The sequence below is a fragment of the Glycine max genome, chromosome 12 (assembly GCF_000004515.6).
Source record: "Glycine max cultivar Williams 82 chromosome 12, Glycine_max_v4.0, whole genome shotgun sequence".
NCBI classification, from domain to species: Eukaryota; Viridiplantae; Streptophyta; class Magnoliopsida; order Fabales; family Fabaceae; genus Glycine; species Glycine max.
Genome location: NC_038248.2, coordinates 38616402 through 38639448, shown reverse-complemented (window position 1 = coordinate 38639448; position 23047 = coordinate 38616402). Strand labels below are relative to the sequence as shown.

The following is a 23047-nucleotide window of genomic DNA, read 5'->3' as shown; positions in this document are numbered from 1 at the left end:
TGATGTTATGGCGCACTTGTTTCATGAGTCCTGCTATCAAACCATCGGTGATGTGGATGGATTCAACTTTTGAAATCTGGAAAGATCTCAAAGATCGATTTTCGCATTCTGATAAGTTTCGCATTGCTGATCTTCAAGATCAAATCCAGAATTGCAAGCAAGGTAATTCAAGCATTTCTGAGTACTATACTCATCTAAAGATTATGTGGAAAGAATTAGAATTGAATAGATGTTTCTTGTTGTGTATATGTTCTAGTCCTTATTCCTGTGGGCTCATTTCCAAACTCAAGAAAGAACGTGAAGATGATTGTGTGATTAGTTTTTTGCATGGCCTCAATGATGTCTATGCACCTATCAGATCTCAAGTCATGCTTATGGAACTTATGCCTTCCTTGGTTAAAACTTTTTCTCTTGTACTTCAACATGAAAGAGAGTTTGTTGGTGATTTTACTTCACAATCACCTACGGATACTGTTGCTTTTTCCTCAGTCAATGGAAATACCAATGTCACCTTCTCCAATAAAAGTTTTTCCAATAATCACAAGGTTTCTAGTAATTCTGGTAAAGGACCTAAAGGCAATAAGCTTTGTACTCATTGTGGAAAAACAAACCATATTGTTGAAACATGAAGTAGATTCTGATATAATTTCACAAACTGTTGCTTTAGAGGATAGTTCAACCCGAGATTAGTTTCGTTTGTCCAAAGACCAGTACAATGCCATCATAGTTCTTCTTCAATAGACCAAGGATTCTTCTACTTCTGTTAATCACATTCAACATTTTGTGGTTAATCAGTCAGGTATTGACCCTTCTCTCTAGATTCTTGACACTGGCGCCACAAATCACATATGTCCTAATAAATCTTCATTTTACTTTCTTAAGAAAATCAAACCTATTCATGTTAGACTTCCTAACAATAGTTATGTTACTGCTTTCTTTGCTGGTGATATTCACTTAGGTGATTTGCTTTTGAAGAATGTTTTGTATATTCCCAATTTTTCTGTTCATTTACTTTCCATTTCTAAATTGCTTCATACCATTGATTGTTTAGTTCTTTTTTGTAAATCCTTTTGTCTCATTGTGTAGAACTCCAACTTCCAAATGATTGGAGTAGCTAAGCAACACCATGGTCTTTTTCATCTGTAGGTTTCCGGTGATTTGAAGTCTTTTTCTTTTTTTAGAGATTCTTGTATTGCTTTGGACAAAAATTCTACTACAAAATCTGTTGTAAATGCTACTGATAGTTCCATGTTATGGCATTCTAGGCTATGCTATACCTCAAATAAAGTTTTGAAACAGCTATGTTCTCAATACAATGAAATTTCATTTGATTCTATTAAGCCTTGTGATACTTGCCATTATGCTAAACAAAAGAAGTTTCCCTTTTCACTTAGTACTACGGTTAGTTCAAATTTTTTTGACTTAATTCATGTTGATATTTGGGATCCCTATTATGTTCCTTCCTTTGAAGGTCATAGATATTTTTTAATTGTTGTTGATGACTTTAGTAGATTCACTTGGATCTATTTATTAAAGACTAAAGCTGAGGTTAAAACTGTTCTTCCAAATTTTATACTTTTCATTCAAAATCAATTTGCAGTTAAATTGAAGAAATTAAGATAAAAAAATGGTAGGAAATTTTTTTTAACAGATTTTCTCAACTCCCATGTCATCTTTCATGAGACTCTTGCCCTAAGACTCCTCAGCAAAATGGTATTATTGAGAGAAAACACAACATCTTTTAAATGTTGGTCGTGCTTTGTTATTTCAATCTAAACTCCTTATTAATTTTTTGTCTTATGCTATTAGACATGTTGTCTATATTATCAATTGCTTACCATCCTTTTTTTTTACTTCATAATAAAACTCCTTTTGAACTTGTTTTTGGTTCTAAACCTGATTTCTCAAACCTCATAACTTTAGGTTGCTTGGCTTTTGCTCACACTTTGGATTCAAGCAGAACTAAGTTTGATAAAAGGGCTTCCAAGTGCATTTTCATTGGTTACAAGGTTGGTACAAAAGGTTATCATTTCTTTAATCTTCATTCTCATTCCTTTCTTGTTTCAAGAAATGTGATTTTCTATAAGAAAGTTTTTCCTTTTGCTATTGACAACACTGATCATGGAACTTTCAATGGTGTTTCTACTGATTTGTCTATTTTTGATTCTCTTGTTGATGTTGATATTTCTACTCAAACTCAAGATTTTCATCAACATTTATCTTATCAGAATCATGTAATAGACCATTTGTCCATTTCTTCTATTGAATTTGTTTCTCACAATGATACACTTCCAATCACTGTAGGTCCTGTAAGATTTTCTACTAGACTCAAGAAACCTCATAGTTATTTGTCTGATTACCACTGTGGCAATATTTCTTCTCATTCTACTTCTACTCATTCTACAACTCCTTATCTTTTGCAATCTGTTCTTTCTTATTCTAAATGTTCTGCTAATCATACTTCTTTTTGCATGTCTATATCTGCTCATTCTGAGCCTCATTCCTTCAAAGAGGTCAACACACTTGACTACTGGAAAGAAGTTATAATGGTAGAATTGCAGGCTCTTCCGGCTAACAACACTTGGTCTTTGGTTCAACTTCCTTCAGGCAAACCTGTTGTGGGTTGTAGATGGATTTACAAAGTTAAGTACAAAGCAGATGGTACCTTGGAAAGATATAAAGCTAGGTTGGTAGCTCAGGGTTTCACTCAAACAAAAGGGTTGATTTCTTTAAAACTTTTTCCCAATTGCCAAATTGACCACTGTACGATTCCTCTTATTTGTTGTTGTTGCAAATAATTGGTTTCTTCATCAGCTTGATGTGGATAATGTCGTTTTACATGGAGACCTTCATGAGGGGGTTTACATGAAGCCTTCCCCTGGTATGCCCATTTCTGATCCTAGTCTTGTATGTAAGCTGCAGAAATCATTGCATGGCCTCAAACAAGCTAGTAGGCAATGAAATCAAAAGTTAACTTTTGCCCTTCTTCAACTTGGCTATGTTTAAAGCACTTTAGATTATTCCTTGTTTGTCAAGCAAACTCCTTCTTCCTTCACAACATTATTAGTTTATGTTGATGATGTTGTTCTTACTGGAAATAGTCTAGTTGAAATCAATGCAGTCAAATAGCAGCTTCATGATCAGTTTCACATCAAAGATTTGGGTGATTTAAAGTTTTTCTTGGGCTTTGAGGTTGCACGATCTAAGACTGGCTTGATTTTGAATCAGAGAAAGTATTGCTTAGAAATACTTTCTGAATTTGGTCTTACTGGTTGCAAACTAGCCAATTCTCCTACTAATACTTCTATTAGATTGAACTCTGATGAAGGAGATCTTCTAGAGGGTGTCACTTCTTTCAGGAGGCTTATTGGAAGACTTCTTTACTTAACCAATACCCGACCAAACATTGCTTTTGTCATGCAACAAGTCAGTCAATTCATTTACAAGCCTAGAACTCCTCACTTACATGCTACCTTAAGAATTCTAAGATATTTGAAGATGCTCCATGCTTAGGTCTTTTTTATCCTATTGATAATGGCCTAAAGATCTAAGTTTTCTCTTATTCTGATTGGGCTACATGTCCAGTTAGTTGCAAGTCAGTCAATGGCTATTGTGTTTTTCTTAGTAATTCCTTGATCTCTTGGAAGGCTAAGAAGCAATCAACAGTTTCCAGGAGCTCTACTAAAGCTGAGTATAGAGCTCTTGCTTCTCTTGCTTGTGAATTACAATGGATAATGTATCTTTGTGATGATCTTCATCTTTCTTCCTGTTCCTTTTTGCACTTTTTCTGATAATGAATTTGCAATTCAGCTTGCAAAGAATCTCTCTTTTTGTGAGGGAACAAAGTACATTGAAGTGAATTGTCATTTGATTCAACAAAGTACATTGAAGTGAATTGTCATTTAATTCGAATCAAGATTCATGAAGGCCTGATTCTCTTGTCTCATGTTCCTTTTGGATGTCAACTTGCTGATATGTTTACTAAGACCTTGTATCCTACTTCTTTCAAGTAAAATATGTGCAAGCTGAGCCTTGTTGATATACATTGTCCACCTTGAGAGGGGATATTAAGATTAGATGATTTCTCTGTCATTTGTATTTCTTTTTAGTCTTTTAGTTAATAACATTAGTTAGTTGTTGACTACCTTCTTAGTTAGTTAGTTATCTTTCTAACCATAGCTTTGCTTGAATATATAGCAACTCTTGTAATCTTTTTTGATTGATTGATTAATACATAATATTGCCCAAGGAGAATTTTTCATAAAGTGTTTTTTCTCCAAATTAATTCAATTCATGTTCTTTCAAGCCTGTTCTTATTTGTTTTCATATCTTCTATTTTAAGTGACATTAATATATATATATATATATATATATATATATATATATATATATATATATATAGGATGTTTAATTGCTTCCATTAAATTTGTTAGTTTCTTTTGATATGAACAGTTCTTATACCCCAAACTGGGAGGACAAATTTCTTGAAACTGGCGGATAGAATGATCAAAACCTTTTGTGCAAATGTCAGTGCTACCGCAGGCAATCCATGGATGAAAATAACTACATTTCTTGGTGATACAGATGTGAAAGTCATGGTCAAGAATAATATAAAAGATACTGCAATGCCTCCTGGTACATCCGTGGTTTTCACTACTTCTCTTTGGCTAGAAGTCTCCCCAAATCGATTGTTCAACTTCCTACGTCATGAGAATTCCAGAACCAAGGTATGCTTGATAACTTTTTTTTTCCTTAAGCAAACAAATATTTATATGTACGAAGAGCAAGTACATAAACAAATATTTATAAAATAAAGAAAACTTAAAAATTAATTGAAAAGACAAGGCACTTCAACGTATATATAACTGATATACTACCTTCGGTTGAAAAAATTAATGTATAAGTTTTCTTTAATTTGAAAAATGATTACACTAAAGGCATTTACCATGGTGGTGAATTTGAATGCCAATTCTGTTTCCTCTTCAACATGACTAATTTAATTATGATGGCATCAATAATAAAGCTCGATGTAATGCCATATGTGCTTACGTGTTTATGCTTGTTGATTTTGTTGACTAATTTCAGTGGGATATGCTTTCACGTACACTTGTTATTAGAGAAATCGCGTCATTGCTTAAAGGAGAAAATCCAGGGAATTGTGTTTCCTTAATGCGTGCAAATGTAAGCATATTTAATTAGTTTATCAGTTTTTACCTTTCATTTCAATTTCTTCAAAAACTCAATCTAATTTAAACCTAAACCACCCTTTTATTTGCCCTATTCTTAGACCTCAAAGGGCAAGCTTGAGATCTTTTATCTGCAAGAGAGTTACACAGACTCAACAGGTTCCTATGTGGTATATGCTCCACTAGACGAGTCAGCTCTCACAGCTATTGTAAAGGGATCAAACCCTGACAAAGTGATGATTCTGCCATCAGGGTTTAGTATACTTCCCGGAAGGTTGCAAGGAGATGAAGATAGAGGCACTGGAAGTCTTCTAACTGTTGCATTCCATGTAGTTGAAAGTGCCACAAATAAGCCATATATCCCTCCTGAATCAATCCAAATCATACACAAAGTCATTACAGATACCGTTACCTCTATAAAGGACATTGTGCTGTATCATAATCATCGCAACAATTGGATGGAGGATCGAGATTTTCTAGTCAGATCCTAAATGGCTTGCAGCTCCGGGTTAACGTTTTATGTGGCAAAATGTAATAATGTAGAGTGTGTAGTGTAGACTATGTTGTTTCTAGCTTGTTTTTTTGGGTCTTTCACTGCTGAAGCACATGCGCCGCTAGGTATAGTGGAAGTTGGTATACTTTTCTCTTTTTAAAGTTTCTTTTCCCGTGAGAAGTGTTGGTACCTCAATGAATTATTGTTGGTAATTATTTTTGAGAAATTTAATAGGATGAGCAAATAATTGGTGAGGATGGTGAAAGTGTAAAACACAAAACAGACTTTTCCTGCAATGTTTCAAGTGTGTTTGTTTTCCTTGATGATGTCTATGCTTGGGATCCAAGGTGGATTATACTAGTTGCCTAAGCATATACGGTATGTATGTAGTGTGTGAGCGTTTAGCTTTTTCTTTTCTTATTCTCGTATTGGTTATGCCAATCATGAGTATCATGTTGCGCATAGCCTTTCATGTTTTTGTGATGACAGAGAATCTATGTTCCTGAATATGAAAAAGTTGTATCCTTTATTTTTTGGTTCATGACTATAGCAATATTAGCGAAGAGAAATGACTACAGGTAAAATATATACTACCTCCGATTTCTTTTATATTATAAGAAAAAAATCTATCAGATATAAGTAAAAATTAATTTATTTTATTTTATTAAATGAAATTATTTTTAAAATATCATATATTTAATAGGACAAAAGATTTTTCTTTTATGTTAACAAAAATAAACCTTTTTGATAAATTATTTTTAAAATATCTGTTTCATTGAAGAGTAATTTATCAAAAAGGTTTATTTTTGTTTTGAAATTAACTAATTTTTTAAAAAGTATAATTTTTTTTTCTTATAATAGAGACCCGAGAGAGTATTCTTTAATACAATATTTTGAAATATATACTCTGATACTAATTTAAATTTATTGATGAGGAACATAAAAGTGTGTGGTTCTACTTTTTATTTAATGAATTTTTTATTTGTAAATTTTAATAAATTTTAACTAATAATATAAATACTTAAATATGTTTCAAATCCTCACTATCACTATCTTATTTTATTCCTTACAAAAAAATTATTACTTTTAAATCCTTAGCATTTTTCTTAGTGTTCTTTTAATTCATGCCATTAACTATATTTAGTTTAATATTAAAATGGCTAATAAAATGGAAAATATTAATTAATATAATTAAGGTAATAATGAATAATATTTTAAATTAAGATAATAGATTACTTTAGGTGGTCAATCAACTTTTCTTCCCCTTTAAACACCATTGTCATCACAACATTTTGTGTATCTCTGAAACTGAAAATAAAAACACTCTTAATTAGATTGAACGTGAAAGTAAATTGCATGAAAAAAAAAACAAAAATCACAATTACTGAAAAAACAATTTCCTTTGCTGCGATTAAATTCCATGAATTAATATTCTATTTACTTCATGGACATATATATCAAATTCACTTGACTGCAGCTTTTGCTCCAAAACTCTTTAATTTCGTCAGCATCTCCACGCCATCCTCATTCCACATGCGATAGTAACTAGTAAGAGGTTATATTAGGCTTTGGAACTTTCAAGAACGACGACTTTAGGTTGCATATTGAGAATTGGATATGATGAAGGCACATAAACATGTGGTATGACGACGAATATAATGTTCAATGTTCTGAACTTTGAAAGTGGCCATACGCTGGAAATTTCGAATGAATAATACTTTACGAGATTAAAGAAACAATGAACTCTTTCTTTAACATCTTTTTTGGTTTATTCAAATTTAAGAGAGAAAATGACCACTTATATTTTTTAGTGTTAAAAGCAATATTAACTAGTTTGACCATTTTAGTCCATTTAAAAACTTCTTAATCGTGATAAAGGAATTTCATTGTTAGTATATTTTTTTTCCATACATTTTGCTTTCTCACTCAATCGATTAAGAGTGTTTCTTTTATTTTTTGCTAGTCTGAGAAATACATATAAAAGATGGTGACAAGGGTGTTGAAGGGAGAAGAGAAATAGAATATGTAAAAGATGAGAGATGAGAGATCAGATAACATAGAAGAGAGAGTAGAGAGAAAAGTGTGTTTTATTTTTTATAATATTAAATATTAAAATACTAAATTATAATAACATCTCTATATTAAATTTAGGCAAAATTACAAAATTGGTTCCTCACTTTATCTTCAATTATGGATTTAGTCTTCCTATAATTTAATTCATAAATTTGGTTTCCCAGTTTTATAAATTCCTGCAAAATTAATCTTGGAAGCCCGATTTGGACGTGTGACCGTTAACCTCAGAGGTTAACTGCCACGTGTGACTGTCACGACTCACGTGTCAACGTCTGAGTGGTTCCCTGTAAAGACTTCATTTTTTGTAGGTAAAATTATACTTTTGGTCCCTCAATTTTACCCAAATTTCAATTTTGGTCCCCCTATAGTTTAATTCACACATTTAGTCCTCCAGTTTTATAAATCCCTTTATAAATTGTTCTTGCAAAATTGGTCTTTTGAATGGTTTAGCCACTGGTGCTAGAGATATGGTAGGTCTTGATAAATCTCGCACTTTTTTTTCATCACAAGTTTTTCACTCACTTGGAACCCAGAGAAAAATCACTATTTGTCTCTTTTCCACTTTCGGAGTTGTTCAACTTGGAAAAGTGGTGCATGAATCCCAACTTGGATCTGAAATTTTCAGATCTCTTACATTAACAGTTTCTGCAATAACTCCCTATGTTCAACTTGGGAAAATGACACATGAATCCCAACTTTTGGAGTTGTTCAACTTGGGAAAGTGGCGCATGAATCCCCCATGTGGTATTATGTGTATACGACTGTTTAAGTGATCTATGTATGACAATAATATTTTTGTTTGAAATTTGAAATATAATTTCTCGAAATTTGACTGAATTTATAAAAGAATTTATAAAACTAGGGGACCAAATATGCGAATTAAATTATAAGGAGACCAAAATCGAAATTGAAATAAAATTGGGGGACCAAAAGTATAATTTTACCTACAAAAAATAAAGTTTTTACATGGAACCACTCAGACACGTGACAGTTACACGTGTCATTGACACGTGACAATCAACGTTTGAGGTTAACGGTCAACGTCCAAATCAGACTTTTATGTGAGATTTATAAAACTGAGTGATAAATTTGTGAATTAAATTATAAAAAAACCAAATCTAAAATTGGAAATAATCTAAGAGACCAAAAGTATAATTTTTCCATAAATTTACTCAAATAGAAGCGAAGAAGGGAAAGAACTACTCGCATTAATATTCACGATAAATAAAAATTATGTCAGGACGAGCCACTACATACTCTGTAATTTTGTCATATATTCACGTAGAATTGACAAGCATTTTATTGGCTGAGAACATCTTTAATACATATATTTTGAAATCTTGAGTTATTTTGTATGGATTTTGCAAAGTCACACGAGATTTAAGATTTCTTTTATTTTTTTTTCTTTAATAAATAAATCTTAATTGAAGATTTTAAATTATTTTTTTGTCTCATAATTGATTTAGTTTCTATTAATTAAGTAATTAGTTATATAATTTTTTAGTATGTACAAAAATCCTAATTTATAAAATATTTTAATCTAAAGAAAGAATCCAATACTAGCCAACTATGAAGGTTTTAATGGGCAACCTAGCATATAAAAGGTTATACCTACCTTGATTTAATTTTAGGTATAACCATAAGTAGAAAATATCAGACTATTAGGAGAAATTATACTATGTTCCTCACTTATTTCTTTCTTTTCTCCTCACTTTATCTCTTTCTTCTCATCGTCTTCTTCTTTCTCTTCTCCGCAGTCCTTTTCAGATCCTTTTGTTTTTGCCACTACATCGTCGACGACTGCTGCCACCCTTCGTCTTCTGAATCCCTGTTCTGTTAATCTTTCCTTCTTAACTAGTAAAATATGACTTTTTATTGAAAAAGTTGAGATCTTGGGAGTTCTTCCGCAAGATCGTAACCTCCACCGTGGAGATCTGACCTTGTGCTCTAATGGAAGTTCTTTGAAGATCTCAGATCTTGGCCTAGGAACCTGTTATGATACCTACTTTGCTATTTACAATAATGGAGAAATTAAATGGCTATAAAGTTCGAGAAAGAGAAGAAAGCGTGGAGTACGTGTATTTAATTTGAATCATTCATTAATGAGTACACACATTTGATAATTGAACAACTTAATTAGATTCGCAGCCATTGAAACTCAGAATTAGTTTAGAAAATAATAAGTGCTTCTATTCATCAAATGCACAACATTCGTTGAACAAATTTATTTGTAAACAACTGGGAAACTCGTCCATCATTTGAACTTTAAAGCTCAGAAATTATAACAAATCTTGAAGTTGTTGACAGAAACCATCAACACACGTCGACTCTAAATTGTCTCTTAGTAAGAAGTTCCTCAGTTTGGCATGATTTTCTCTCACTTCTCTTCCAACCTCAGTCTCATCTTCCATCACAGTCTTCACAGCTTTGCATACACTTTCTTTTGTGAACAACCCATCTTCTTCCCCTTTCTCTACTTCCACGCCAACCTTCAACTTTCTACTAAACATTCTTGCATTTATAATATGATCAGCACCCAACCTAGGTAAGAACACTAACTGACACTTATTCACAAGTGCCTCTGTCACAGAAGCAGCTCCACAGTGTGTTATGAAACACCCAACAGAACGGTGTCCTAAGATCAATTGTTGTGGCACCCAACCTTCATCTACAATCCCTCTTCCTTGAACCCTTTCTCCGAACCCTTTTGGCATAGCTTCTTCAATAGATTCAAACCCATTAGGTGGCTTAAGTGCTGCAAGAAATGGAAAACCTGCTTGCTCCAGACCAAGCAACAACTCTTGAAACTGATTTTCCGGTAACGAGCCTTCGCTTCCATATGCACAGAAAACAACAGAACCAGGGTTGAATCCTTCAAGCCATGAAACCCATTTTTCCTCCAAAGTAGAGTTTGGTGGCTCGGGTAAAATAGGCCCTGAAAATAGAACAGGTTTTCTATACACGATTTCAAGATAGTCAGCATATAGCATCTGCCAAGCTTGAACCTAGGCCCAGGCGATCGTACAAGAAAACACCACTTCCAAACTCGAGTTTTCTTGTGGCAGCAAGGAATCGAAGTTCATGTGCATGAAGCTTGATGGATGAATCAGGGAACCCCTTAGGTGGCTTCATAAGATCAACTTCGGTTAACTCTCCTCCTTGGATCTGCCTTGGTCCGTTCCAGAGGTATGCTATAGTTGATGGATTAAGTATCCAGTATTGTATGCACTTTATGCCCAAGCTTCGTGTTATGTTTGGTAACCAATGTTGGAAATCGAAGAAGACAATTTGTGGCTTCAGTTCCCTTAGGAGAAGTTCGATGTGCTTCTCTGTGCTATCCATAGCGGTGGCAATAAGTGGGAACAAAGAGGAGGGCACGTCTGAAGTGGTTTCAGCATCGTGAGGAAGACCATCAACGTGAGGAACATTGATGGGGACAAAGGTGATGTGGTGTGGGTGAAGGTTGAGATGTTGTAGTTTGGTTTGTGTTCTTCTGGGGGTGAAGAAGGAGATTTTGTGGCCTCTCTTTGCTAACTTGTTGGAGAGGTGAAGAAATGGGATGAAGTGGCCCATGGCAAACCATGGAAACATTGCTATGTGCATAGATGGTGCGTGTGCATCCATAGCTGCCAGGACTTGTTGCAGGTTCAACTACTGAACCAATTGAGTGACACAAAAACCATTCAGCCAATTATTTGTATATTAAACTAAAAGTAATTAAATTGAAATGAATTTCCAATGAAGTACTGTACTATACCGAGGCTGAAAAATGTACCAAAAAAATCACCCATATAGACTGTTTTAGCTGAAGCGGTCTGGCATCAAGACAGTGAAAAAAAAGTCATGGAATGCGCCACCTCATTACTTACTAGTATCCTCACCCTTCGAAGGCAAACTTTTGTAATGAACAAAAGTAGTTTTTTTTTTTGCATAGATGAAAAGAGTAGCTATTAACATATTGAAATGAAAAATTACACATGGAAACCCGAGATGCTAATTGGCACCTAGTCAGAAAATATAAAAATGAGAAAAGTATAGATACTATAGGTAGAATATGTTATGTGACACCTTAAGTGACAAAGAAAGAGATGAGGGAGAACGGTAACTAAGATAGATAATATGATTTAAAGAGAAAATAAATAAACATGTTAATTAGATGTTTAAAATATATGATTGTTTAAGTATAAGTACTTTTATAGATATTATGATTTGGCATGAAGAAAGAGATAGAAAGAAGGAAAAAAATATTTAATTTGTTAAGTGTTTAAAAATGTCCATGTATTATATATCACTTAAAATATTTATATATTATTTCTCTAAATATATATTCCATTTTGGATGTCCTAAAATAGAGTGTGATAATATTATTATCATAAGTCTTGATAGATAATTTTATATTTTAAAGATGTGATTAAGAATTCCATCATTATTCGTTCACACTTAAAAAAAATATAAGTGAAAAGAAATCAATCAATTCTTTAAATAAATTTTAATATTTTAAAAAATTAACGATAAAAATATTCTTTTAAACAAAAATAAAGTGTAATAGCAAGATAAAAGATTTAGAAGAGAAAAATAAAAGATGTCATAGGTAAATAAAAGAGAAATAAGATATAAAATCTTTACTTGGCCGCACATCAACAACGCAAATTAAAAAAGATGTATGACTGAACAATAGACATAGTAATGGGGCGGGACGTGTATAGATATTGTCTCTCGAATCTCTTACCCCCGACTCCTTAACATATCCTCATATCCTTACTCGATACCCAACGGATATACGTTCCCGTTGGGTATCGGGTATCCCGACCCCGTCCCATACCCGATTCAAATTAAAAAAAATATTTTTTTTTTAAAAAACTATTAAAAATTTGATTTTACAAAAAATAAATTGATTCTTAAACATTTATTTTTAACTAATTATATATCCATAAATTTATTATAGCGTATGTGTCTACAAAAATCGTTAAGAAAATAATATTAAATTATGTAAAAAATTTAAAATAAAATTAACTAGTAATAAAAATTCCATGCCTTTTGATTAAATTATGCAAAAATTCTAAAGATTTTAAGTGATGGGCGGGTTCGGGGATGGGACGGATCTAGTAATCTCATATCCGTACTCGTACTCGACTTTTGGTTATCGGGAAAAATTCGAATTCGAACTCATATCCGATCAACCCAAGTATTACCCGTAAAAGTCGAGACGGATTGAAACGGATACCCGTAGGAATTTAGTTGCCATGTCTACTCACCAATGATTACTAACGATTTCACCTTTCACGCAAGTAAATTCTAGCATACAATTAATACAAACTAAGGACATAATTTTGGAGTTAACTCACCTTTATAGGGTTGCCATCTTTTTGCTGTGAATTGTAAATATAACTATAAGTTACAAGTTTGATCCTCTTAGTTAAAACAATTAATATTCTAATAAATTAATATTTATTAATAAAAAATTATAAATATAACTTTTAGTTAACAAAAAATCAATGATAATATAGATATTAGAGATTTAAAGTAATAGTACTAATCATATTAATAGTTTTAATAGACTTGTAAATATATCAATTTTATTAACTATTTTTTTAATTAGTATGATATATTATTTTATTTAATATAATAATATTTATATATATTAACTGTTTTAATTTCTTTTGAGTGAAAACTATATAATAAAAATTAATCTATAGTTAAAGAGTTAAAATGTGACTTTTTCTAATATTAATATCACTTCGGATTCTAGTATAAGAAATAAGTGATAGTATTTTATTTTTATAATAAGGACTGGTAGTATTATTTTTTATGTATTAGGTAGAGTCTTTGTTCTGATTCGGTCTACTATAATTTTTACTGGGATTTTATTTTGTTTACTGTAATATTACTATTTTTAATGACTTAGGCGTGAAGTGCGTGACGAAATATTTAATTTGCCATTATCAGATTGAGAATCAGATCTAGATTTGTGTTCGTGTTAAAAAAACATTTTTGCGATTGAGAAAGTATGAGAGCATAAACCAAGATAATGATTCCCGTTAATTAATTAATCAAAACTTGTTCCTCACTCAGGTTTGCTAGTGTTCACTTCTTCATGTTTCTTTTATTTATTTATATATAACTTTTTCTTCGCGTCTTTTCTTATATATGATAAGACGACACTCCTAAATTAAATATGATAATGATCATTATTATTTTTTGTGGTATTATTCATTATCATTTTTATGTCTCCTTTTATATATTAACATGTTCCAACTAACATTTTTCATTTTTTTGAATTTCCAATCTTTTTAATCTTAAAATTTTCAAGATTTCTATTTCTATTTTTATATAATCCTTGAATATATATATATATATATTTACTAATTTAGTCTCTTCCTTTTTTTTCCATCTTTACTTCTGGTTCCTGTCAAAGAAATTTTTAGAGATATACAAAGTAAAAAATAAAATTAAAAAAAAAACATTAAACACTAACTTTTTGTACAAATTATTTGTATCTACAACAAGGCATCTCTTGATATATGGTAGCCTAAGCTTTTATACTTCATTCAAAGACAATCAGCAAAAAACTCAAGCAGGAGCAGCCATGGATACACTAGTTGCAAGGTAAAAATTATATTAATTTGGATTAACTAGTTGAAAGGTTCATTTAACGCATTACTCACTGCTATTAAATAAAACTGATTTCTATTCCTCAATGCACAACATTCGTTGAACATATATTTATTTGTAAACAACTGAGAAACTCGTGGATCATTCAAACTTTAAAGCTCAGAAATTATAACAAATCTTGAAGTTGTTGACAGAAACCATCAACACACGTCGACTCTAAACTGTCGCTTAGTAAGAAGTTCCTCAGTTTGGCATGATTTTCTCTCACTTTTCTTCCAACCTCATTCCCATCTTCCATCACAGTTTTCACAGCTTTGCATACACTTTCTTTTGTGAACAACCCATCTTCATCACCTTTCTCTACTTCCACCCCAACCTTCAACTTTTTACTAAACATTCTTGCATTTATGACATGATCAGCACCCAACCTAGGTAAGAACAGCAACTGACACTTATTCACAAGTGCCTCTGTCACAGAAGCAGCTCCACAGTGTGTTATGAAACACCCAACAGAAGGGTGTTCTAAGATCAATTGTTGCTGCACCCAACCTCCACATGCAACCCCTCTTCCTTTAACCCTTTCACTGAACCCTTCTGGCAAAGCTTCTTCGATAGAAACAAACCCATTAGGAGGCTTAAGTGCTGCAAGAAACGGAAAACCTGTTAGTTCAAGACCAAGCAACAACTCTTGAAACTGATTTTGCGGTAACGGGCTTTCGCTTCCATATGCACAGAAAATAACAGAACCAGGTTTGAATCTCCCAAGCCATGCAACCCATTTTTCCTCCAAAGTAGTGTTTGGTGGCTCAGGTAAAAGAGGCCCTGAAAGTAAAACGGGCTTCCCATACACAGTTTCAAGATACTCCGCATATGGCCCTTCAATTTCTCTGCAACCTTTGAATCCAATTGCATCTGCCAAGCATGTACTGGTGTGCAGCCGATCGTACAGAAAAACGCCGCTTCCAAACTCGAGTTTCCTTGTGGAAACGAGGAACCGAAGTTCATGTGGCTGAAACTTTATGCATGCATCATCAGGGAACCCCTGAGGGGGTTCCATAAAATCAACTTCAGTTAATTCTCTTCCTTGGCTTTGTCTTGGTCCGTTTCCGAGATACGCTATTGATAACGGATTAACTATGAAATACGCGACACTCTTGATGCCTAGGCTTCGAGTCAGGTTGGGCAGCCAATGTTGGAAATCGAAGAAAACAAATTGTGGTTTCAGTTCCCTTAGGAGAAGTTCGATGTCTTTCTCGGTGCGGTCCAAAGCCGTGGCGAGAAGTGGGAACAAAGAGAAGGGTATGTCTGAAGTGGTTTCAGCATCTTGAGGAAGACCATCAACTCGAGGAACAGTGATGGGGACAAAGGTGATGAGGTGAGGGTGAAGATTGAGGTGTTGTAGTTTGGTTTGTGTTCTTTTGGGGACTATGAAGGAGATTCTGTGGCCTCTCTGTGCAAGCTTGTTGGAGAGGTGAAGAATTGGGGTTAGGTGGCCCATGGCAAACCATGGAAATATTGCTACGTGCAAAGGAGCTGCACTTGTGGAATCCATGGCTGCTTCAGTTTTTGTTGTTGTTTGTCTCTGAACGAAGAATAAGAGCATGTTATGCTATCGGGTACGAGGCACCGTTGTCCATATATAGCTCGTGTAGCTACGCCATTTGTCAACTTTCCGTCCCCACTTCCCGTTCTTATGTGAACAATGTTTTTTTCTTGAGTTATCTAAGATAAAAGAAGAGATAATAGTCCCCACTTCCCGTCCTTATGTGAACAATGTTTTTTTCTTGAGTTATCTAAGATAAAAGAAGAGATAATAAATAAATGATTAATTTGATATACGGTGAATATAAAAAGTAATTGATTAATATTTAATTGTTTTTCAAACATAATCACTCTTGTTATCTCTTTCCATTTTGTTAGAGAAAGTGGTTATAATTTACAAGAGAATTAGAAGAGAGAGGTAACAAGTACTCCTTGTCAATATAACATAGTAATATATATTAACGAATTTCTCCAACTATATTTTCATCATATCTAATTAATTAATTAATTCAACAAGAACTGATATATTTAATTAACTTAATCCTTAATATTAAATTTATCTTAAATTTTATATTTTTCTAAAATTATTCTTAATATTAAAATATATATACTCGATCTTATTATTTTTGACAAATATTTTGGTGACAATATTTTTTAATTTCTCTCATTAGCTAGTAAGATTTCCAAAATACTCCGTATGTAAGGTAAAGTGAGACTTTACTTATTTTTATTTTTTAATAGAAATGATCCATAATTAAGGTTAATTTTTTTAAAAAAATTAAAAACAAGAGGCATTTTATATTAATGGCTAAAGTATATTTTTGATATCTTATCTAGTTAACAGTAAAATTCATTTTAATCTGTCATCCTTTTTAAGGAAATTATTTTTTTAATCTTCTGAATTTGGGTCAATTGGGTCCTGTAGTCAGATTATAATTAATTAAAGTTTATAATTATAATATAATAAAAATTAAAAATTAATACAAAATAATACTTTGTTTTCTATATGTTTTTTTACCACTACAATGCAGTGTGATTCCATCTGATATGCATCATGATTTTGGATACCTTGGTACCGTGGACCATCAGTCTCTCCTTGTTTTGTCTCAAGAAAAGAAATGTCCCTAGCTAGCTATAATAGTGTGTTTGGATGGATCAATTTAACAGGAAAATTCATTTTTTCAAGGAATTTAAAATGATTTATGATAAAATAACTTGTTTGGATAGAATATTTAAAAGAAGATTTAAATTTTGATATTTTTATGAATCATTTTGATTGACTAAAAAAGTAGGATTTCAAATTCTTTAAAAAATATATAATTTGAAATTATTTTTTTGAAGATGCTCACTTTAACTCACGTTCTTGTTCGCGACTCTTTCTTGCTCAACACTCACAATAATATTAGGTTCCAACTTGCTTGTACAAATCATTATTATAATTATGTCCTTCAATTATACATAATTAGCATTTTTTATGGCTATTTGGAATTGGTCTATCTATCTCATTATGCATACGACTAATGGTTGGTTTTCCTGTTGTGTCTTGTTGCTTCAAAGGATTAGACATAAAATATAGATCCAAATATTAAGACCTAAATATCTTCGCTTATAAGGGAATGAAGCTGATGCTAATAAACTTTGAAAATATTTTCCAACTTATATATAGAGTCAATAAAGTCATTATAATTTAAATTGCAAGAAGCACATGATGCAATTGCATGCAAGCAAGGAGTTCAAAGTGCCTGAAATTCTCCACAATCATACCACCATTCGAAGTGCAAGTAACTTTGTCTCAAATCACAGTTTTCTCATCTCATATCATATGACAAAAGACAAAGAAATCAATAATAAATATGTTGAATGCGTAATAAATAAATTATTTTGATGCATGAAGTGCTTAAAAGCTTACACATATTGATTTTTTTTAAGTCAACATTTTTAGAGTCTTTGTTAGAATTTAATGCAATGTGGCGAATGCAATACATAGAAGTTACATCCGGCTCAGTCCACCCAACTCGTTCTGATAGCAAAGCTATTAGCAAATTAGTTTTCCTATTGATATAATACACAAATTTAGTTGAGGTGTAACATATCTCCTCAAATAATGCAAGAACCACATCTAAGCTTCTTTGTTCTCGCTCTCAACAATTGCAAAAGCAAGTAGAAAAATGTTTCGACAACCATCTTGTCCAATGACCGTCAACAAAGTACCACAATATTTTTCAGTTAAAAATGTGTCATCTACTTACACAACCGGTTTGCAATATTAAAAACCTTTAATGCATTGCTTAAAAGCCCAAAATACATGACTAAGAATCACCTTAGAAGAGTCATCCTCACCATCCTCCATTGAATTGGATGTTTTGTATTTAACAAGTCTACCTGGTAGAAAATGTTGAGTAGATCCATATAGGCAAATAACTGTATGATTCATCCTGACTTTCAAATGCAATTTTGAGTGCTTTTTGTTTAGTTGTCCATGTCTTTTTGTATGTCACAGACAATATAATCAAAGTGTTGTAGAATATCTGCAATCAAGGTTTTGATTTAGATACAAACATTTTTTTTTACTAAGTGAATAATATTATGAGCAATTACAGATAAGTCTAACCTAACATGATCTTGTGATATAAGTGAAGTTATACAAATATGAATATCATTTGTTTTCTTTATCTCCCACCTCGTGTGTATTTTGCTAGGTTTGGTCCCCCCCAAGTATTTTGTAAATCCTGTCTATTAATAATATTTATTGGCATGTGCAGTAGAAGATCATTAGAAGCGCAGGTGTCAACCCAATTAGAATTTTTTCTCCTATAATGTGATGTTCAAAAATGCCTTTTGATTGAAAAAAAAAGGCTTAAATATCTTTTTTAGGTTTTACAATTTAGTGCTTCTTTGTTTTTAGTCCTTGTAAAAAAATTATTTTATTTTTAGTTCTTACAATTTTTTTTTGTTTTTCGTCTTTATGACGCTTTAAGTAATATTTTTTTCATCATTCAAAGTGTCATTTGATAATTGCTAGTTATGAATACATTTTGGAGGTTAAATTATATAGAAATTTATAATTTTTCTCTCATAATTTTTCTTTTTGAGCAAATATCTCTGAGAAGAATCAAGAATGAAGATGATATTACTGCACTCTAGTTTCACTAAACCATGTTTTATTTTAATTGTGTTGTAGACTGAGTATTTTTTATTATGTTATTGACTTTGAGTATTTTTATTATGTTGAAAGTAGAAGTGTTTTAATCAATTGTTTGGTAAGAGTTTTTTAAGTTATATTTATTTGATGCAAGATATTTTGATGATGCAAAATATATTTATGCATTTGAAATGAAAATTACAATTTTTAATATATAACTCGTATAAAAAAAATCATTGTGACAGAATAGTGAGGGATGAGCAAGGCACCATAACGAGGATTCGCTAAGGAACAGCAACAGAAATTTTGTGAAGGAGTTGCTATAGATTAGCAAGAAAATGGTGAGACATTATAAGCACTCATAGCGAGGGAATTGCAAAGGAATGACGAGGAAATATATGCACATGATAGTGAGGGAATAGCAAGCGATTAGCAAACGAAGGTTTGCAAGAGAATTGCAACCTAATAGCTAGGGATCAATAATAAGGGAATAGAGATCAATTTGCTAGAGATATATTTGAGAGGAAATTGCATCGAAATAGCAAGAGAATATTAGCTGGGGGATTGGTGAGGAAATATTAACTAGGGATTGGCGAGGGAATAAGGGCAAATTGTAGATGCCTGTTAGCAAAGAAATTTTTTAACTTCCTTCATGTAATTATTGAGAGATATGCTACGAAACTTGCGACATAATAGCAAGGAACTACTTTCCTCAATAGTCATCTACCATGGATTTAGTTAGGCAACTTTCCCTCACTAATTCTTCGATCTTCTCTTGCTAAATGATTTTGCGAGGGATCAGCATGGGAAATTTTTCTTGCTAATATACGTTTTTCTTGTAGTGACTTTAACAAGTAATTTTATATCTCAATAATTTGAAAGATAAATTTAGAAAATCATAATACTGTTAATAAATTGTTATTTTAGTTTTAAAAAGTTTCATCTTAAAGTTTAATTACTTTACGGTTAGATAAATAATTGAAATTAGGTTGATCTCAATAAATATCATTAACAACATGTATTTTATATAAATATTTATAAATTGTATAGGTGTGTACACAAAAGACAAATATCCAACTAGTTCATAATTTAAATGAATTTTTTCAAGGCAAAAGGCGGGATAAAAGAAAGCATCACAACAAGGAATGCCATCTCATGTATATTGATATACCAAATCCCTATCAATCATTTGCCACCAAACCAACATATATCATGAAAAAAACTGTTAAAGAACCTTAAATGAATTGAATTCAACTTAAGTTCAAATAATTTAATCAACAAATCTAATTTTCAATTCTTTAAATTAATCAAGTTTATCAAACTAATTTGCTGGTCAAGTCTCAAATTAGTTTTAAGTTGATTTAGTTCACCACGAGCACTAAATGTACTACTAGGCATGGTTGTTAAACTCGCGCTTTAAATCGTACGATTTTATGATTCCACTAAGGTTCGACGAGTTAAATCAAAAGTAGAATTAAAATCGGAGTAGACTTGTCCGATTTAGCACAGACTCAGACAAGTTTAGGTAGACTCGCGAGTCTGCTACGTGTCTATGGATTTACGAAAATTCAAAACGGCGTCGTGCTGAAGCTGAACTACTCACTTACTCGCGACTCTGTGTTGTGCTGAAGTTGAGCTACTCACCTTGTTCGAGTTCTGCTTTGAAAGCCCTCACTCGCGTCGTCATCGCTGGCCCTCACTTGCGGTCCTCATAGTTGTTGGTCCTCCATCCTCCGTCGTCATCGCTGGTCCTCACTCACACTCCAAGTTTTTCTCCGTGACGCCAAGGTAATTTCTCCTCTCCTTTCATGACCTAACTCGCGTCGTGATGTTTCCTTTATAGTCATACAAGCGAAGCTGATTCGCAGAATTTTATCAAATGTATTAGACCCCTCTCTTACTAATGGAACCATCATAGAAATGATAGAATATTCGTTCTGGCTGCTAGAACTCTAGATCTATTTTTTTTTTTAAATGTGATCTGTCAGCATTGCAGAACAAAGAGAAGAAATTAATTAAATAATATTTACAGGTAGAAATTAAAAGACAACAAAAATTTGGCAAGCATTATTCAACTCTATAAAAAAAGATGAAGTTATATGCTATATTTCCCTTCCCCTGCAAGGCTTCTCATGAGACTTGATGAATTCCATAGAAAATAAGCATATTAAACACCATAATTAAACTAAGCAATTTGGGTCTCCAAAATCCTAGTCACACTGAATCAACATGGTGCCAAAAGTTAGGTGTAAATTGCCACATAAGCAGTTTAGCACTGAAGGTGCACTACCTAAGATCATTGTTGCTTTTGCATAGCTCCACCATTTAAATTTAGCGTAATTTTATACTCAACCTGTAGGATCCAATTTCATACCCAGTTCACAAAGTTAGTCATGATTCATGAATTTAACACAGATAAAAGCACACAGTATAGAACCTTGATTATCTTATTTCAACCTCTAATATTTTTTAAAGGTTAATGGTTCAATATGCAAGCCAAAGTGTAGTGCTGCTATCTACTTTTTAAAGTTGAAAGAGTCAAAATTACAAACTATTAAGCCACTTTGAAATGATAGGAGGGTCAACATGTGTTTACCTGGTAATTGTAGGTCTATTTGGAGGTTTTAATCCAAAAAGAAAAGTACCTAATGCCTGCAGTACACTTCTTAGGAGCAGGTCTTGAAAGCTTAACGAGATTTGTGGGTAGAGGCGCAGATGAGAAGTACCTAAAGTGGAAATGGAGAGATTAAAATCAGGGAAAAAATTGTTATTCTTAAGAGAATGATTAAATTTAAGACACATACCTGTGCTCTAAGGCCGAGGCCGCCTGCGGAGCACATCTTCTAGGCTTGGGATCTTAAATAAAGATCTTCAGCATAATCAGGAAGGAAAATTATATCAGAAACATGGACTGCAATTTACTAAGATAAAACTGCAATTTTAATTAGAGAATAGAATCAAAAACATGAACTGTAATTTTAATTAGGAGATTTGAATTATTAGAGAATTGATACAGATTTGAATTTTTTTTAAGTGTTTTTATTTTAAAAATTTATGTTTTGTATCGTATGAATTTATGTTAGATTGAGTGTGAATTATGAACTATATTAGTTTATTGAATTAATGTTAAAGTTTATTATTTTCATTGATTTTAGGATTGAAATATTTATTTATGATTTTATATAAAGAAATATAAATATATTTTTTATTTATTTGAGTAAACTCTTACGAGTTTATAATTTGATTTTACGAGTCAAATTTACAAAACTTTCACAATTTTAGGTAGAATCACTATTAACCTTGCTAGTAGGTATGGAAAAGATTATGAACTACTACTGTTTTAGAAAAGATTTTTACCTTGTGTCGTCTGACAACCCCGCATTAGAGAGATTAGTTTCTTTTGCCTTTGTGTTCATATTCTCAACTTCATCTTCCTTTGTAACCAACCAATTGTAAGGAAGCTGGAATTTAGGCCCAGAGTTGTTGTTACTTTTTTCTACACTATCAAAGTCAACATGGTGTACTACATCATTAGGATGGAGTGGAAGAGATTCTCCTTGTTGCATCCTTTCAAGGTCATCTATATCTTGCCTGAATATACTCTTCATGCCCCATGCATTGATCTTAACACTTGAGTGGGCTTTAAATGTGATATGAGCCCCTGTTTTCACAAAATGGCAGTGTTCTCGAGAGATATAAATGACCCAAAGATGTTTTGATCCATAAATCTTGTTCAACTCCAAATTAAGTGGCATGTCAAAGTATTCTTCTGTGTATTCACTTTCAAAAGAAAGACGAAACGGATGTGACGAAGAAAATGAACAATGTGGAGAACTACTAGAAACCGCAGGACGAATAATGTTCCGCTCAAATGTAACACAAAAGACAAAACCAATCCAGTTGTCATCCACATTAAACTGCATTATCCGTATAACTGAATCCCCTTTAAACCCTTGGTTTAATAACCACCGAGGAAGAATAACTTCCAAACCCAAAGGA

At 32.4% G+C, this 23047-nt stretch overlaps 1 protein-coding gene and 1 pseudogene across 1 annotated transcript; both read right to left on the bottom strand.

Moving 5' to 3' along the window:
• Window positions 1-9829: 9829 nt before the first annotated feature.
• LOC100808978 (cyanidin 3-O-galactoside 2''-O-xylosyltransferase FGGT1-like) lies at window positions 9830-11644 on the bottom strand (annotated as a pseudogene).
• Window positions 11645-14422: 2778 nt separating this feature from the next.
• LOC100808439 (cyanidin 3-O-galactoside 2''-O-xylosyltransferase FGGT1) lies at window positions 14423-16219 on the bottom strand. The gene has a single exon (XM_003540364.4). It carries the CDS (start codon window positions 15965-15967, stop codon window positions 14531-14533), a length of 1437 nt encoding a protein of 478 aa, XP_003540412.2. The 5' UTR covers window positions 15968-16219; the 3' UTR covers window positions 14423-14530.
• Between the last annotated feature and the right edge of the window lie 6828 nt (window positions 16220-23047).

What these genes read in the sequence shown, in the direction of transcription:
- LOC100808439 (XM_003540364.4), bottom strand. Translation starts at nt 15,967, where the DNA reads ATGCTCTTATTCTTCGTTCAGAGACAAACAACAACAAAAACTGAAGCA.